At 39.7% G+C, this 19,713-nt stretch overlaps 1 protein-coding gene across 7 annotated transcripts in view; it reads left to right on the top strand.

Annotated features, from left to right (window-relative positions):
• The window catches only part of ENAH (ENAH actin regulator), a 159,410-nt gene that overhangs the window by 80,282 nt on the left and 59,415 nt on the right, over positions 1-19,713 (top strand). For 4 of the 7 annotated variants that reach the window (XM_058430917.1, XM_058430916.1, XM_058430913.1 and 1 more), the window contains exons 1-3: positions 575-655; positions 5,486-5,651; positions 18,320-18,497. In XM_058430917.1, coding sequence (XP_058286900.1) covers positions 591-655; positions 5,486-5,651; positions 18,320-18,497 — 409 coding nt within the window. In that variant the 5' untranslated portion in view covers positions 575-590. Of the gene's footprint in view, positions 1-574; positions 656-5,485; positions 5,652-18,319; positions 18,498-19,713 lie in introns of those variants that run through there. The other 3 variants (XM_032136330.2, XM_058430914.1, XM_058430915.1) reach the window with 1 other exon arrangement.

Genomic DNA, 19,713 nt, shown 5'->3' with positions numbered 1-19,713 from the left:
TTAAAATACCAACATTAACATCAGAAGATGAAGTATAATTAACTATATATACCAATTGCATTGGGTCATAAAAATGAAGTTTTTGTTTATAACTAATGTAGTGCCTGATCTGCACAAAAGTACAGCTTGGTAATTTACTAATTTAATCTTTTGCGTAGTTGCTTCACTGACTCAGAATCTCGAAGACTTTGACTGGGTATTCATTTTGAGGCTTGTCATGATGCAGATAGGATGGTAGTAAAATGATACACATTGCTCTATTATTTGTTCACCAGTGTCCATGCAGCAATATTGTCTCTTGTGGCTAAGGCCAGCCATATTTTAAAGCAGGCCCTTGGCTAAGCATTTCACTGGACCAGGGAGAAACAGGGGGAAAACAAAATCTAAGATAGTAGAGGGAATTGTCTAGAAAGCTCAAGTTATTGCATTTAATGGTTTGTCTTTGTTTTGAAATATTCCTATTTTTATATTCCAAAAATATCATTTTAAATAAGTTATGTTGGTCCCCACCACCACATACCTGTCAAGTAGGGCAAAATATCGGCAGCCAGTTCTGTATTATCCAGTCTGCTTTTGATGTTCATGGCTCCATGAAGTCTAAAACTGCTTACCACCAATTTATTTTGTGCATCACACCTGTAATCGGAGTTAGTATGTGAGTACCTTTTCTCCTTACTTCAACAGTCTCTTCTCCTTCACCAGCTGGGTGTCCAACAATTCAGTTCACTCTGACACTATGCAGAGTTAACATAGACCCCACAGGTTAAGGGCTCAGTTCCATAAGGCTGCTCCTACTTCAGATACCAGCTGCAAATGGAGTGCCCAGGCTACCCACATCTGCTTAGCCAACTGCAAATACTGAGGTTCCTGAAACCAGCAAACCCACATTTGATAATTTGCTAGAATGATTCCCAGAACTCAGGAAAGCGCTTCACTATTACCCATTTATTATAAAGGATATAATTTAGGAATAGCCAAATGGAAGAGAGGCACAGGGCAAGGTGTGAGGGTGCGGGGGTTGAGTCTTTTCCTGCCCTTTCCAAGTGCGACTCCCCCAGCACCTTCATATGTTGATCAACCTGGAAGCCCTCTGACCCTGTCCTTCAGGGTTTTTATGGAAGTTTCATTATATAGGCACGATCAATGAAATAATTGGCCATTGTGATTGAACTTGATCTCTAGTCCGTTTCCCTTCCCCAGTTGTTGGTGGGGGGGGGGGGGGCAGTAATGAAGTGGGAAGTGTGGGCCTGAGTTCCAGCCTTCCAATCATGCCATGATATTTCTGGCCGCTTGGCCCCATCTGAAGCCATCTAGAAGCCCCTTCAGCCAAGAATCATCTCAGTAGTATACCAAAGACACTTTGAGGAGCCCTGTACTAGGAACCCAGGACCCCAGACCAAATACAGTTGACCCTTGAACAGTAGAGTTACAAAAGGTGAGTAGAGGGATGGAGGAGGTTAGGGACTCTGGCCCCCAAGTGCAACTTTTCTTTTCTTTTCTCTCTCTCTTTTTTTTTTTTTATTGAGACAGAGTCTCACTCAGTTGCCCAGGCTGGAGTATAGTGGTGTGATCTTGGCTCACTGCAACCTCCGTCTCCTGGGTTCAAGCGATTCTTATGCTTCAGCCACCCGAGTAGCTGGGATCACAGGTGCACGTCACCATGCCTGGCTAATTTTTGTATGTTTAGTAGAGATGCAGTTTCACCATGTTGGCCAGGCTGGTCTCCTGACCTCAAATGATCTGCCTGCCTTGGCCTCCCAAAGTGCTGGGTTTACAGGCATGAGCCACTGTGCCCGGCCCAAGTGCAACTTTTGAATCCCCCAAAACTTAACTACTAATAGCTTACTGTTGAGTAGAAGCTTTATAGATATCCATAAACAGTTGATCAACACATGTTTTGTTATATTATGTGTATTTTATACCATTTTCTTTTTGAGACGGAATTTCGCTCTTGTTGCCTAGGCTGGAGTGTTATGGTGCAATCTCAGCTCACCATAACCTCTGCCTCCCAGGTTCAAGCGATTCTCCTGCCTCAGCCTCCCGAGTAGCTGGGATTACAGGTGCCCGCCACCACACCTGGCTAATATTTTTGCATTTTTAGTAGAGACGGGGTTTCTCCATGTTGGTCAGGCTGGTCTCCAACTCCTCACCTCAGGTGATCTGCCTGCCTCGGCCTCCCAAAGTGCTAGGATTACAGGTGTGAGGCACCATGCCCAGCCCATATTCTTAAAGTAATCTAGAGAAAAGAAAATGTTATTTAAAAAAATTTAAAAATCACAAGAAGGAGAAATATATTTACTATTCATGAAATGGACATGGATCATTATAGAGATCTTCATCCTTGTCTTCATGTTGAACAGGCTGAGGAGGGGCGGGAAAGAGGAGGGCTTGGCCTTGCTGTCTTAGGAAGGGTAAGGTGGGAGAGGAGAAGGAGGTGGAAGAGGAGGCAGGCACAGTTTTTCCAGTGTAACACTGGAAAAAATACTGAAAAACACACTGGAAAAAGAAATCCATGTATATGTGGACCTGCGCAGCTCCCATGTTGTTCAATGGTCAGCTGTATTTTTTATTACATGACAGGATGTCTCTAGTGAGTAGAGGTCCTCAGATGCTGTGGAAAGGAATAAGAGGACTGAGTTGTATTTGTCGCTAAACCCCAGCAGGCAGTGCCATCCTTTCCTGGCTGGGCCTTGATGGGGCTTCTCTGAGTGCCTAATGTCTTTTTTTTTTTGAGATGGAGTGTTGCTCTGTTGCCCAGGCTGGAGTCTAGTGGTGTGATTATGATTCTCCTGCTTCAGCCTCCCAAGTAGCTGGGATTACAGGTGCCTGCCACCACACCCAGCTAATTTTTGTATTTTTAGTAGAGATGGGGTTTCCCCATGTTGGCCAGGCTGGTCTCGAATTACTAAACTCAGGTGATCCACCTGCCTTGGCCTCCCAAAGTGCTGGGATTACAGGTGTGAGCCACTGCGCCCCACCAGTGCCTGATATCTTCTAGGATTACACAGTTATTTGGGTTTAGCCAATCCTTTCACAGTGTGCCACATACCCACATGGCTATTACTACCTCTCTAATAACACCTCAGCTCTTACCCATAGCTTATTTTTTCTTCTCTTTATTCTCAGCTTTGTTTAGAATTGGAAATGTTTTAACATTTCATTTTGAAGATTTCTTTTCATCTTCATCAGAAAACCAATTAATTTTTTGCATTTTTGACTTGGCTACTTGGATATGTTCATTTGGAGAAAAAAAGTAGAGGAAAACTTTGGGGCCATTAAAGCTAACTTTTCTTGTTATAGATTTCTTATACTTAAAAGAAAAAAATTTTTTTGAGGCATGAAGTGACCTATTTACAAAACGAGGTACTGCTTTAGCTTATATGATCTTACTGACACTTCTTAAAGAGACATGATTTTATTTTTTTATTATTTAAGTTCTAGGGTACATGTGCACAACGTGCAGGTTTGTTACGTAGGTATACATGTGCCATGTTGGTTTGCTGCACCCATCAACTCGTCATTTACATTAGGTATTTCTCCTAACGCTGTCCCTGCCCCAGCCCCCCACACCCCAAGACATTATTTCTTGAATCTTGGGAATCTTGGAAACAATGTAGCTGCAAAAATATTATTTGAAAACTGGAAACTACTATCCTGTATTATTCTAGATTTGTTTATTGAATTATTTACATTTAGCAGTAAATTTGTTGCTTGAATTGTAAGCTGTAAGAGGCACTTTGCCTTAGCTTGTTTCATGTAATCTTTCCATAGGGTTATGTAAATGTCATCACATACAAAATATTTCTGTTGTGAATGATGGAGAGATTTTTCAGCTGCTACTGACAAATGCCCTTTAATCTATCTTTTATTAAAAATAATTCAAGTTTTAGTCATTGGCTTGTTTGCATTCCCAGAAGTATTTTACCAAAAATGTCAGTGCAGCATAAAAATTTAGACATTACCATTGGGTTTGCTGCACAAATATTGTTACAAGTTAGTTTTTGTAAACATTTTTCTAATGGAAAATTACAAATAATTATAACCCTGTTGTTCTGACGCAATTTTATTACTCAGTGCTGTGACCTCTTTAGGCCTTCAGTGATCTTCTGTCATCAAGGACAAGAATAAAACACATGCCATCTCCTGCAAAGTTGCATTTCATTATCCTTCTTGGATGGGTTAAGAGGTGGGGCAGATGCACGAGCAAGAGGGGAGAGTGTGAGGGTGACTTTCTGCTTCTGAGAATTTTTAGGAAAGAACCCACATGATTTATTGTTTAAAATTTTTGAGATAAAATCGGTAGAATAAGCAGTGCTTTTGTGAAGGATGTGGTTGCATGAGCTACTTCAGATGATTTCCGTTAACGACTATTAAGTCATCAGGAGTATCAGAAGGCTTGTCTGTATTGAGGTTGAGTTATTTTAATTGGGTTAACAGCATAGAGTTGATGTGCGTATTCTAATATCCTAGAGTATTTGAAAGATGAACCCATTGCTTAAGACGAAATTGAGATTATCTTTATATTTTATTTTAAAAATAGAGACGGGTTCTTGATATATTGCCCAGGCTGGTCTTAAACTCCTGGCCTCAGGTTATTCTCCCACCTTGGTTTCCCAAGGTGCTGGGATTACAGGCATTGAGCCACTGTGCCTGGCGTCTCTATTTTATTTATTTGTGTATCTCAGTCTCGCTTGGTAAGAATAATTGAGATAGATGAAGCTAATGTTTAAAGATTCTATGACAGAATTGGCCTTTTCCCCTTTAATATTTATCTGTGGAGGCTAGAATTTAAAATCTAGTGGGGTCTTTAGAAATTATCTCATTTTACATTTTCATTTTTAAATGAAGAAATTTGAAGCATGGGATGTTACCTTGCCCAAGGGGAATGAGGAATTTAGTTACACTGCCATCCATTGGTTGTTAGAGGCCACTCCATGTCTAAAAGGGGCAGATGGTTGATTATCAGACTTCGTTACAGACTTTAAGGCAAGCCTGAGGATAAAAATAATTTTCTCAGTAAATAAGGTGTTATCACAGACAGGTCATCAATATACTAAACATGTATGCAGTTAAGCAAATAATGACTAATTTACACTTGTATTAGGTTGGTGCAAAAGTAATTGCGGTTTTTGCCATTAAAATAGCAAAAAGTGCAATTACTTTTGAACCAACATAATAGTTGTATTCAGTTTAGTGAATGAATTAGATACTCAAATTTAGAAGAACCATTTCTTGTGTTGCTTATCTAAGTGTTCTTCGTGGGTCCTGCTCTCCTTTCGGTCTTTTAATTATAGTTTTTTTTTTGGTTTGTCTTCACCATTAGACTCTACGCACAAAGGCAGGAAGCCTCTGTCTTGTCCATTGTTGTTTCCAGCACCCAGTAATAGCACTGACTGTTGACTGACTCCTAGGTTTATGTGGCTATGTGGAACACTTAGCATATTTTAAATATTGTAAGTTTGAATATTTTATTTTATTTTTACAGTGAACAGAGTATCTGTCAGGCAAGAGCTGCTGTGATGGTTTATGATGATGCCAATAAGAAGTGGGTGCCAGCTGGTGGCTCAACTGGATTCAGCAGAGTTCATATCTATCACCATACAGGCAACAACACATTCAGAGTGGTGGGCAGGAAGATTCAGGACCATCAGGTAAGGCTTTACTACAATTCTTGTTAAAAATGATTTAGTATTACAGAAGGACTTGGTATATTCCGTAAAATAAAGTAGTTTTAAAACTCTAATCAAAATAGTCTCTCTGGGAAAAACTGAATATGAAATTGTCTCTCCATCCTTTCTACCTTTTATGAAGCCTGAACTTAAATGAAGATTTAGACCAAATTGTACAAAAATAGAAATACGAGTTCTTTTATGATGAATTTTCATTAGATTTTCTGGCCTTGAATTAGTTAGTTTTTGAAATCTAAAGCAAATTAAGGACAAACAGAAACAAAACTACTTAAGTGGCAGATTGTATGTTTATGGAATTCATTTCCTGCCAAAGTTTGGGATATGGGGTTAGAAGAGGGAGTTGAAAGTATAGATAGTTTCAGAAAACACTGTTAAATTCACATATGATAGAAAAATAGTAGGTATTGAGGTTGCTGGAATAGTTCGGCTTTTGCAGTTCATGTCTGGGGCGACAGCTAAGCTTTTACTAATTCCTTGCTCCGGATTTCTTAGAAAGTAGCTGGATTATCTGATTACTTGATTTCTTGGGCCTTAACAGATCAAGAGCAGTAGATAGAGGAAAAGGCAGATAAGCTCTTACTAACATTAACTATATACTAATAGTAAGAACTTTTACAAAGAGTAGATTTACAAAATACTTTGGGAAAAAATATTTACCAAAGATGTTGGAATCAACTGACTTTAAAAATCATCCTGCTACACATGCAGAAAGAATGTAACAAATTTTCTTCTTCATTGCCCAGCTGAGCTCTTATAAAGAAAGGTAGGTTCCTAGGTTTCCCCTACATTGTGTGGTGGTGTGGTGTAAACAGATGCTGCATTAGCCCTGGGTTTTAGGATGGTGATTATGGATTGGTAAGATTTGTCGTGTATGCATATAGGGGCTGTGGGCCTACAAGAGGTTGGGCTGTGAAACTGGTATTTTGGCAAAACAAAAAACAAAAAAACAAAAACACAGAAAACTAGCAATCTGAGAAGGGCTACACCCCGTAGAAAGAGGACTAAGAGAAATCCTCCTATCAGCACAGGGAAGCAAAGGAGTTAGTTGCTTTCTTAGCTGGCTCCGAAGCTCCCCCGAGAAATGAGAAACTCCTTCACTTAAGCAACTTAAGCCAAGAAATTAGGAAACACTGGTTGTAGAGCACTGAAACTGTTGGGGCACGTGGTAAAAACAAATGTGGTGCCTGCGTGGAGATGAACTTTCACAGCTCTGAGTCAGTCTGTAGAAAGAGCAATTCACTGAATTCACCAGATTTATCCATTTATACAAACGGTTTAGTCTTGCCCCTCTTTCTGCCCTCTCCGGCTCCCTTCTCTCTGTCTCTCCCCTGTGCCCCGCCCTCTTACTCTCTTCTTTTCCCTCCTTAGTCTTCCTGCCTTTTCCTCTAGGCTCCAGTTTCCTTGTTGTGTTGCACAGCCTTTTTCTGGTCTCTCAGGCTTTTTACCAAGAGCCCCCTCTGTCCTATTTGTAGTCCAGGTTCTGGGGAGCACTCTCTCATCTTTGTCTTTGTTCCAGCAGTGACTTAGGCCAGAGATAAATCAAATACACCCCGAGATGTTATTATGGGGGAAAAAAAAGAAAACTGGACAATTAAAATTTTGTAGAAATTGTTGAACCTTCTTAATACAACATTCTAAACTGATAGCTGTAAAGTAACTACATTTTTGGTAAATTTAGTGAATTGGTTATTTGAAAGTACTGATGAACAATCCTACATTTAGAGAAACGAAAAATAATATTTGAAGATAATCAGAAAGACATTTTTTTTTATTATTATTTGAGACGGAGTTTTGCTCTTGTCGCCCAGGCTGGAGTGCAATGGCGCGATCTCGGCTCACTGCAACCTCTGCCTCCCGGGTTCAAGCGATTCTCCTGCCTCAGCCTCCAGAGTAGCTGGAATTACAGGCATGTGCCACCATGCCTGGCTGATTTTGTATTTTTAGTAGAGATGGGGTTTCTCCATGTTGGTCAGGCTGGTTTTGAACTCCTGGCCTCTGGTGATCCGCCTGCCTCAGTCTCCCAAAGTGCAAGGGTTACAGGCATGAGCCAACGCGCCAGGCCCGGAAAGAAATTTAAGCTAGGAAATTTGCATATGAAATACCAAAATTTTTATTTCCAGGAGAAGTAAACTATCCTATGACTCTTAGATTTTGGCAAATAGAATGTTTCTTAAAACATTTAAAAATTTAAAACTGTGCTTCTAAATTGTGACATTAAGAGGAAATTATTATGAATATTAGAAAATATTCAGAAAATAAGAAAACACTGAGACCTGAGTGATATTACATATAGAAACCTGTAGGACATCTAAGCTGTTGTTAGATGGGCAAGTCTTAATTGCATGTAGTAGGAAAAAAAGGGAAACTAAAAAATAATGAGCTTAACCCAAAGAAAGCAGAAGAAAATATTAAAAAGATATTAATTAAATGAAAATAAATAGTATTTGTTAATACAAAAGCTGCTTCATTGAAAAGATAAACTAGCTGGCGTGGTGGCTCACACCTGTAATCCCAGCTCTTTGGGACGCCAAGGCAGGAAGATTGCTTGCCCAAGAGTTCAAGACCAGCCTGGTCAACATAATGAGACTCTGTCTCCACAAAACTATTTTTTAAAACCCCAACAGGCCAGGCGTGGTGGTGCTTGTCTGTAATCCCAGCACTTTGGGAGGCCAATGCAGGTGGATCACCTGAGGTCAGGAGTTCGCAACCAGCCTGACTAACATGGTGAAACCCCGTCTCTACTTAAAAAAAAAAAAAAAAAAATTGCCGGGTGTGGTGGCGCATGCCTGTAATTCGAGCTACTTGGGAGGCTGAGGTGGAAGAATCGCTTGTTCCCTGGGAGGCGGAGGTTGCAGTGAGCCGAGATTGTGCCATTGCACTCCAGCCTGGGCAACAAGAGTGAAACGCCATCTCCAAAAAAAAAAAAAAAAAAAAAAAAAAAGAGAGAAAAACCCCAACAACTAGCCAGGTGTGATGTGTGTGCCTGTAGTCCCAGCTACTTGAGAGGCTGAGGTGGAAGAATCACTTAAGCTTGGAAGGTGGAGACTGTAGTGAGTGTGATTGTGCCACTGCACTCCAACCTGGGAGACAGAACAAGACCATGTCTCAAAAAAAAAAAAAAAAAAAAAGGAACAGTACAAATAACCAATTTTAGGAATGAAAATAATACCACTATAGTTACCGAAGGAAATAAAATATTATGAAAAACTTTATGCCAATAAGTAGGCCATTTTGTAGAAAAACATAACTTCCTAAAACTGAAGAATAGGAAAATATGATAGACCTACAATCATGAAATAAATCAGTAGTAAATAATCTGCCCCCCAAATTTTAAAAAGCTGCAGGAGAGTGCAGAGCATTTACAAATGAAATCTAAAATGTCACGATATTTTCTGTTTTATGCAACCATTGTAGAAAATGATATTTTATAAGGCTTGTATAATTTTGATATCCAAAACATAGAACATGTCTGGGAGAGGAGCCAGTCTTCAGTTATGAATATATACCTAGATATAATAGTCCTCAGTAAGATATTAGCAGACCAAATGTAGTAATGAGTAAAAAACAAAACAAAATCACTTCTTGATCAAATAGGGCTTACCATTGTTCGCCTTAGTGATATAAGGATGGTTAACATTAGATAACTTACTAATGTTATTTCCCAGGAGAAAACCTACAAAAGCAAGAGGTTCTGGAAAAAGCATTTGATAAAATTTGAATGAATGCATAACAGTTCTCATCACATTAGGCATAAAATTAATCTTCTTCAGCTGATATGGGTGGATAATAGAAGCATACAGCAATTATCTTACAGGATAGTACAGTGTCAAGAGCATTTCCATTAAATTTGTTAATAAATGAGCATTTCAGCTCTAATCACTTTCATTTAGTGTTACAGAGGAGGTACTAGATAACCTAGCCATACAAAGTTTAAGAAATAGAAGCTGTAAGAATTGATAAGAAAGAAACAGCTGGTTACTCACCAATGATGTAATTGTCTGCATAAAAATCTCCCAGGAGTATCTGCAGATAAACTATTAGAACTGACAAGATTTTCAGTGAGGTTGCTAGTTACATGATTAGTATATAAAAGCCACTCGCATTTTTGTATAAGCAATAAACAATTAGAAAATATAATTTTATTGATATAATGATACTTAAGGAAACACCATCCCTAAGAATAAATCTAATAAATAATTGGTTTTCTGTCTTTCATTCTTGCATTTTTTTTTTTTTTTTTTTTGACACAGTGTTTTGCTCTGTTGCCCAGGCTGGAATGCAGTGGTGTGACCATAGCTCACTGCAGCCTTGACCTCCAGGGCTCAAGTGATAACCCTCTGCCTCAGTCTCCTGAGTAGCTGAGATTATAGGCATGAGCCACTGTGGCTGGCCATCATTCTTACGTATCTTAGTGGTTGTCAGTCTGTTGTAAGTGGGCACATGTTGTTATAATTTACTAAACATCTAAACTTCATATAGTAAGAGCTGTTAAAACCACCCACCATTTACTTATAAAATTGAATATGTACAATTATATAAATATATAAAAAAATACTTCATTTTCCAGCCTAACATTTATTAAGTGCTTATGGGTACTATGCTTGGGTGTGGTTTTTTTTTTTGAGACGGAGTCTCGCTCTGTCGCCCAGGCTGGAGTGCAGTGGCTCGATCTCATCTCACTGCAAGCTCCGCCTCCTGGGTTCACGCCATTCTCCTGCCTCAGCCTCCCGAGCAGCTGGGACTACAAGCGCCCGTCACCATGCCCGGCTAATTTTTTGTATTTTTAGTAGAGATGGGGTTTCACTGTGTTAGCCAGGATGGTCTTGATCTCCATGGGATTACAGGGATGGGATTACAGGCGTGAGCCACTGCGCCCGGCCTGTGCTTGGGTTTTATATAGAATATTGTTCCTGACCTTGAATCAAAGATGCAGTAAAGAATGGGGATGTTGGCCGGGCGCAGTGGCTCACGCCTTTAATCCCAGTACTTTGGGAGGCTGAGGTGAGTGGATCACAAGGTCAGGAGTTTGAGAAGAGCCTGACCAACATGGTAAAACTCAGTCTCTACTAAAAATACAAAAATTAGCCAGGCGTAGTGGTGCGCGCCTGTAATCCCAGCTACTCAGGAGGCTGAGGCAGGATGGAGATGTTAAGCACATAAGCAAAGAACCACAGTTAAATGTTTCAGTTGTGATAAGTGTAAAATAGAGCACAGTGAGGGCATAAAAGCATCATCAGTTTGTTTAGAAGATAGGAGAAAGGGTCATGGATGACCTCATAGACAGGATAAGATAGTGAGCCAGGTCACAAGGAAGTGTGGGTGTTTACTGCCCTATTTACTCTGTTATGGTCAGGCTAAAAATGGGTAGGCATGTGTGAGATGGAACATCACCACCAGTCTAGACTCAAGCTCACTGGATCTGAAGCACAGAATTTAAGATTATGATGTAGTCCAAACCTGACAGCATGCTTAGTGGACATCCAATAAGTAGTTATTAAGTGAAAATACTTATTTTATTTTATTTTATTTTTGAGACGGAATCTCACTCTGTCGCCAGGCTGGAGTGCAGTGGCGCCATCTCACCTCACTGCAACCCTCAACTCCCTGGTTCAAGCGATTCTCCTGCCTCAGCCTCCCGAGCAGCTGGGATTACAGGCACGTGCCACCACGCCTGGCTAATTTTTATGTTTTTAGTAGAGACAGGGTTTCACCATGTTGGCCAGGTTGGTTTCGATCTCCTGACCTCATGATCTGCTCACCTCCACCTCCCAAAGTGCTGGGATTACAGGCGTGAGCCACTGCGCCCAGCCTGAAAATATTTAATTTTAATACTTTTAAAGATTATTTGCAGTACTGTCTATCCTCAGTGGTTAGATGAGTGAAAGAATTAATTCAGATTAAAAAAATTTTGTTTTTGTTTTTGAGACGGAGTCTCACTGTCGCCAGGCTGGAGTGCAGTGGTGCAATCTCTGTTCACTGCAACCTGACTCCCTGGTTCAAGCTATTCTCCTGCCTCAGCCTCCCGAGTAGCAGGGATTGCAGGCATGCACCACCAAGCCCAGCTATTTTTGTATTTTTAGTAGAGACAGGGTTTCACCATGTTGGCCAGGATGGTCTCAATCTCCTGATATCGTGATCTGCCCGCCTTGGCCTCCCAAAGTGCTGGGATTACAGGCATGAGCTACCACGCCCAGCCCCAGATTTCAAATTTTTATATTGGAAAAAGGAAACAGTAGTTTATATAATTTTGATTCTAGTAATATTTTCCACAACTTTTTCTAGCATTCTGTTATGAACAATTGAAAAAGTAAATGTAACACATCTTTTCTCTTGTTTGCCATTTTAAGCTATTTGCCAAGCAGGGATATTGATTTGCCTTAAAATGGGTCTTCTAATTTTCTGATAATGTTAAAATTTAGTAGCTTTGGGTTTCTAGTGTCTTCTAAGGAATTGTGACACCCCCACCCCAATATTTATAAAAACCACATCAGGAGGGTGGGCACAGTGGCTTGTGCCTATAGTCCCAGCTATTCGGGAGGCTGAGGCAGGATAACTGCCTAGGACCAGGAGTTCAAGACTGTCATGTCCTATGATTGTGCCTGTGAATAGCCACTGCACTCCAGCCTTATGGTAAAATGTACATAATATTTTAATCTTTTTTTTTTTTTTTTTTTTGAGACAGAGTCTCACTGTGTCACCCAGGCTGCAGTGTAATGCCGTGATCTTGGCTCACTGCAGCCTTCGTCTCCCGGGTTCAAGTGATTCTCCTGCCTCCCAGGCAGCTGGATTACAGGCATGTGCCACCATGCCTGGCTAATTTTTGTATTTTTAGTAGAGACAGGGTTTTGCCATGTTGGTCAGGCTGGTCTCGAACTCCTGACCTCAAGTGATGCACCTGCCTCAGCCTCCCAAAGTGCTAGAATTACCATGAGCTACCTCCAGCCTTGGGGGGCACAGGAAGCCCCTGTCTCAAAAAAAAAAAAAAAAAAAAAAAAAAGTTCAGATTTCCCTAGGTTCTAGTAAACAGAGAGCTACCCATCCCAAATTGAGGAAGTCCCAATGGGGATGTCCTGGTAGTGTGGGAAGGCTGGCTGTGGTGCTGCTGAACAGCCACTTTGACTCGGTGTCTCCTTTGGCCAAGTTACAGAGCAGACTTTCTGGGCTAGTCTTGCTTCCCCACTTTGTCTCTGGCTGTTCTCAGGGATATTTCTCCCTTCTGGCACTCCCAGTGCTTCCCGTGGTTTGAGATGACAGATGGATCTTTTGCCATGAACCCAGGATGGTGGAGAAGTTTGTTTACCTTGATCTCACTTTTTCCAGTGTAGAAGGCGTGAGTTGGGGGAGATTTTCTGCATGCTTGGTGCCAGCAGGCTGTGGGGAGGGCCATTGTGGATATGGAGATCTGATTCTCTTACTGTCTGCTGAGAGCTTTTTTATTTCTCTGTGTCTCCAGGAACTGTCTCCTACTCCTATTTGAGTTGTGGGATATTGCTGGTGCTGTATTCTTGATTTTGTTTTGTTGAGGGGGAGAGGAGGCAGGGAGAGTAGGGAACTATTAGGTTGCTGCAGAAGTAATGGCGGCTTTTGCCATAGCTTGCTTCTGCGCTGCCATTTTGGAACCAGACATCTCACAGTTCCTCTTGTTCTGGTTACAAATTTATGAGTCACAGCAGGAGACTTTAACTTACTTCTGTTAGTAACTGATGGAACAGGCAGTCAGAAAAAAAGGTCTGTAAGAATGTATAGAAGGCTCGAACAATACAATTACCTCCCTAGCCTAATTGACATATATACCACATACCTTTGAAATGTACATGTCACAATTTCAAAATTGTATGTATGCTTGGCCCTAAAGAAAGTGTCAACAAATTTCAAAGGATTAAAATCATACAAAGTGTATGGTCACAGCAGAATTAATCTAGAAATAAGATAATAGAGAATCTCATAGGTGTAGGTGTTAAGAAATACCTTTCTGAATAGTCCATGAGTCAGAGAAGAAATCACAATGAAATAAGAAAAAGTATTGTTGACTTTTCAGCCAGACTCAGGATGCATCTCAAGAAATTAAATAACAGGCCATTAAAGCCATATAGAATATTAATAGAAAGAGGGTAACAATAAAGATAAGAGCAGAAGCAGGCCAGGCACGGTGGCTTACGCCTGTAATCTCAGCACTTTGGGAGGCCGAGGTGGGTGGATTACAAGGTCAGGAGATCAAGACCATCCTGGCTAACACAGTGAAACCCCACCTCTACTAAAAATACAAAAAATTAGCAGGGCGTGGTGGCAGGCGCCTGTAGTTCCAGCTACTCGGGAGGCTGAGGCAGGAGAATGTGTGAACCCGGGAGGCAGAGCTTGCAGTGAGCCGAGATGGCGCCACTGCACTCCAGCCTGGGCGACAGAGCGAGACTCCGTCTCAAAAAAAAAAGCAGAAATTAATGCAGTAGAAAGCAAACACACTAAGGAGGAGAGGTTTGTCTCTAAAGTCCTTGTGAGGGACAGCTCTTGAAAAAAAAAAAAAGAATGGTTTAACCATTATGAAGAAAGAAGGGACATCACTGTGAATCTTACAGACATTTAAGTGATTAAGGAGATATTTTGAGCTACTTTATTTTAGTAATTTTGAAAATGTAGATGTAGAAATTCCTACGAAAACACTTTAAAGAAATTAAGACTATCATTAAAAGAAGTAAAGGGAAGAAAACTTCGTTTAGCTGGCACTACTGGTGGTGTCCTTTTCAACTAAACCTTTAACAACTAAAGAACACCAATATTACCTACTTTTTTCCAGAGAATACAAAAAGAGGATGCCTATCTTTTTGTCAACTCTACAGTGCCAATTCATTTTAAGTCCAGCATTACTTTGGTATCAAAACCTGGTATGAATACAATAGAGAGGAAATTACAGGTGAATCTCTCTCATAAAAGTGCATGTAAAAATTTCAAACAGAGCAGTATCAAACAAAAATCTAGAGATTTATAAAAATTGATATGTGAGGACCAAGATTGTTTATCCTAGGAATGTAAGGTTGATTTAATACTAGAAAATCATCAGTGTAATTTACTGCATAAAAACAGAAAAACCTGTCACCTCAAGAGATGTTGGGGAGGACTTGATAAAATGCAGTATTCAATCATGATGGAAACCCTTAGCTATCAAGTAATAGGGTTTTTCCCCAGGTAAAAGATATCAATAAAATTATTACATGAAAGATCATTTATTTATTTATGTATTTATTTTTTGAGACAGAGTGTCACTCTGTTGCACAGGCTGGAGTGCAGTGGCAGAGTCTCAGCTCACTGCAACCTCTGCTTCCTGGGTTCAAGTGATTCTTCTGCCTCAGCCTCCCAAGTAGCCGGGATTACAGGCACATGCCACCATGCCTGGCTAAGTTTTGTATTTTTAGCAGAGACGGGGTTTCACCATGTTGGCCAGGCTGGTCTCGAACTCCTGATGTCAAGTGATCCACCTGCCTTGGCCTCCCAAAGTGCTGGAATTACAGGCATGATCCACCTCACCTGGTGTGAAAGATCATACTTTTAATGGTTTAATTGAGAAAGCTTTCCCTCTAAAATCAGAAAATAAAGATACTTGTTATGAACACTTTTTTTCAGCATTGTATTGTTATTTCTAGCCAGTGTATGAAGATAAATACATTGTGAATGGATTGGAAAGGAAGAAATAAAGCTGTCCATTGCAGATCACATGGTTGTGTATTTAGAGGAAAAAACTTTAATGTAAATTATTAGGAATATTAGAAGATTCTAATACTTAGAACTCAATTAATAATAGAAAATAATAAATCTAATGAAAGATACTCAAGACCCCTATAAAGATACTTAAGAGCCCCTCAGATTGATATGTTAGCTTTCATGCAACCTCAAAGTCCCCAAAATTTCTTTAGTAGAAACTGATAATCAGAATGTAAAACTAGGCCGGGCGCGGTGGCTCACACCTGTAATCCCAGCACTTTGGGAGGCCGAGGCGGGCGGATCACGAGGTCAGGAGATCGAGACCATCCTGGCCAACACAGTGAAACCCCGTCTCTACTAAAAATACAAAAAATTAGCCGGGCGAGATGGCGGGCGCCTGTAGTCCCAGCTACTCGGGAGGCTGAGGCAGGAGAATGGCGTGAACCCCGGTGGGGCAGAGCCTGCAGTGAGCCGAGATCGCGCCACTGCACTCCAGCCTGGGTGACAGCAAGACTCTGTCTCAAAAAAAAAAAAAGAAAAAAAAAAAAGAATGTAAAACTAGCTGCACACAAAGGACTGAGAAGAGCCAAAGCAATTTTAAAGAATGAAACAGGAAGACACACTCTAATACTCATCTAGATTTCGTATAAGGCTACAACAACTAAGACATTGTAGAGTTGGCAAAAAGGCATATTGATCTATAGGAGAAAGTAGAGCCATATAGACACTTGATTTATGTGCTGCAGGCAAACCTGCAGCACAGTGATAGTGCTGGATCATTTGGACAGCCATATTGAAACAAATAGCAAACTTGATCCCTACCTCACACCATAGGCACAGATCAATTCCAGTTGGATTGGGGATAGAAATGTGAAAGGTAAAATAATAAAGCTTCTTCAAGATAATATGGGACAATATTTTCATAATCTTGTGATTGAGAAACATTTGTTAAACAGGGCACTAAAGCAGTAACTATAAATGAAAAGATTGCTAATTTGAACAGAATCAAAGTGAAGAACTTATATCCATCAAGACACTGTTAAGAGTGAAAAGGCGATTCATAGAATGGCGTAAGATATATGCAACACACATAACCAACAATGATATCATATCTAGAATATATAAAGGGCTTAGAAATCAAAGAAGAAAAAAATTGACAACTCAGGAGAAAAATGGACAAGAGACTTAATTCAAGCAGATATTCACAAAAAGAGACATCTAGATAGCTAATAAAAATCAGGGAAATGCAAACTAAAACTGCAGTGATAAAGCATTCATACCCACCAGAATTGCTAAAATAAAGACTGACAGTACCAGTTGTAATGTTGCATAGTATGTGGAAGTAGCACAAGCTCTTGTATACTCTTGTAGAAGTGTAAATTACTAGAACCAATTTGGAAAGCTACTTGGAATTTTCTACTAAAGCTGAACATACACATGTCCTGTGATATTTCCACTCCTGGGTATGTGCCCAACAAAAATGAATGCTTGTTTATACCAAAAGACATGCAGTAGAAAGTTCATAACATCGCAATTTTTAATAGCCCAAACTGCAAATAATCCAATTGTTCATTAATGGGAGAATGGTTAAATAAATATGATTTATACAAAGGACTGCCATAGAGCAATGAAAATGAACAAACCACAGCTGCATGCAACAAGTGGATGGCTCTTATAATTTTGAGGATAAGAGAGCAGATATGTTATAATACATGTTATATAACTCCATTTATATAAAATCCAAAAACCTACAAAACTCGATTAATAGTAGGAAATAAATCTAATGAAAGATACTTAAGATCCCTATATAGGTACTCAAGACCCTCCTCAGATTGATATGTTAGTTTTTGGATTTCATATAAATGTAGTCATTTATGATGTTAGAAGTGTGGCTTGTACCTTTTGGGAGGTGGGAGGAATTAAGAAGAGGGGCTTCTGGTGTTGCTGTTTGATTTCTTTTTTTTTTTTTTTTTTTTTTTTTTTGAGACGGAGTCTTGCTCTGTGCCCCAGGCTGGAGTGCAGTGGCGCGATCTCGGCTCACCGCAAGCTCCGCCTCCCGGGTTCACGCCATTCTCCTGCCTCAGCCTCCCGAGTAGCTGGGACTACAGGCGCCCGCCAACACACCTGGCTAATTTTTTGTATTTTTAGTAGAGACGGGGTTTCACCGTGTTAGCCAGGATGGTCTCGATCTCCTGACCTCGTGATCCGCCCGCCTCGGCCTCCCAAAGTGCTGGGATTACAGGCTTGAGCCACCGCGCCCGGCCTGCTGTTTGATTTCTTAATCAGGGTACTGACTTCATGTGAACATTCACGGAGATACACTCTTAGGTTGTGTATACTTTTTTGTATTTGTAAAACTTCAGCAAACAAGTTAAAATATATTTAATGAGGAAAATTTTTTTTTGTTTTGCTGATGTACGTTTTTTTTTTTTTTTTTTTTTTTTCGGAGTCTCACTCTGTTGCCCAGGCTGGAGTGCAGTGGTGCGATCTTGGCTTGCTGCAAACTCCATCTCCTGGGTTCACACCATTTTCCTGCCTCAGCCTCCTGAGTAGCTGGGACTACAGGCACCCGCCACCGCGCCTGGCTAATTTTTTGTATTTTTAGTAGAGATGGGGTTTCACCATGTTAGCCAGGATGGTCTAGATCTCCTGACCTCGTGATCCGCCTGCCTCGGCCTCCCAAAGTGCTGGGATTACAGGCATGAGCCACCATGCCCAGCTGATTTACTGTTTTATGGCAGACCTTTGTAATCAGCAAAAAGCTTAACTTCTATCAGACTGATATTTCTGTAGATTTTACCCAGATAATTTTTTAAGCAATTTTTGCCAAGGTCTGTTAGGAACACATTTGAATGAATATATACAATCAGCATTTGTTGACATCCTTGATTTTGCCAGTTATTGGTTTGACTTTATAAAGAATTATTATTTTTTAGGTCGTGATAAATTGTGCCATTCCTAAAGGGTTGAAGTACAATCAAGCTACACAGACCTTCCACCAGTGGCGAGATGCTAGACAGGTGTATGGTCTCAACTTTGGCAGCAAAGAGGATGCCAATGTCTTCGCAAGTGCCATGATGCATGCCTTAGAAGTGTTAAATTCACAGGAAACAGGTAAGGTGCCCGTGGTTTACTTGTATTTTCTTTCTTTTTCCAGAGACAAAGCAAAACTGAAGGTTTACTTGTATTCTTGAACTGAAGTGCCATGTATATGTTAAAACTGTTTTTTAACTTTTAGATCTTGTATATATTTGAAGTAGTTCTTGAATTTTTATTTTCTGTAGAAATGTGAACTTTTTATTGATGATAAATGTATAATCTAGAAAGATAATCCTGTAAGTTTAGTTCTCTTTAATTCTGTAACCCTTTTATTTGAAGTATTTAGATGTGTTTCATCCTGCTTTAGAAACACTTTTGTTGCGAGTACATGAAGCCCAGAGAATATGCAGTGGATAGGAATTATGCTTATTTATCATCTTTGTGTAAAGAAATACATGTTTTCTGAAAGACATTTTTCAAACCATGAACTTGAAGTAGGACTGGGTCTCCTTCCCAGTAGGTAAAAATGTGATTCTCGGTTTTTTAAAGATTTTAGGAGTGCCCTCAGGTGGTACCAGTCATGAATTGCATCTCCTCTGATAGTGCATATTGGTTAGAAATATATATAGAAATCACTTTTTAAAAAATCCCAATTTTTAAAAACCGTATATATGCCAAGAATAAGCTCAGTTTTGTCTTGGTTTAAAAAATAGAACAATGTACCAGTGTGTGGTTATTTCTTTGAAGAGATAGATTTTATAATCAGAAAGTAATTGTTATACATAAAAACACAAATATGATTACTCTTGCCTATATTGTATATTTAGTAATGATTTTAATGATATAAATGCACTGTAAACAATATATATTTTAAGAGGAAAGAGTTGCAGTCAGATGAAAATTTGATACTTTGTTGAAAGTATAGAATATCAAAATCTGTTCAAAATCTGTTATAAATACATTAAAAATGTGTATGTTGCCTTATACTAAAAAGGATTGAAGCATCTAGCTCATGTGTTAGTCTGTCAAATACTAATTTCAGAGCAAGAAGACATTTTGGGATCTTGCAGAAACTTAAAGTTGTTATGCCTTTAGATGTTTTGTATCAGATCTTCTTTTGAGGAAATTAATATCAATACATAAATTATACATAGTTTGCATATTTTGTCTAGTTTGAGAAAATAAACCACTAGAACTTGGCCTGGTGTGTCTCTAAGTCCAGAAAACAGCATAGGAAAGTCTGTACAGTCTTGTATGTAGGTCATTTCTCTAAGTCTCTGTACTTCTTTTG

This window comes from Hylobates moloch, unplaced genomic scaffold (genome assembly GCF_009828535.3).
Source record: "Hylobates moloch isolate HMO894 unplaced genomic scaffold, HMol_V3 SCAFFOLD_18, whole genome shotgun sequence".
NCBI lineage: Eukaryota > Metazoa > Chordata > Mammalia > Primates > Hylobatidae > Hylobates > Hylobates moloch.
Note: the sequence above shows the minus strand (reverse complement) of the source record. Positions and strands in the feature narration are given on the sequence as shown.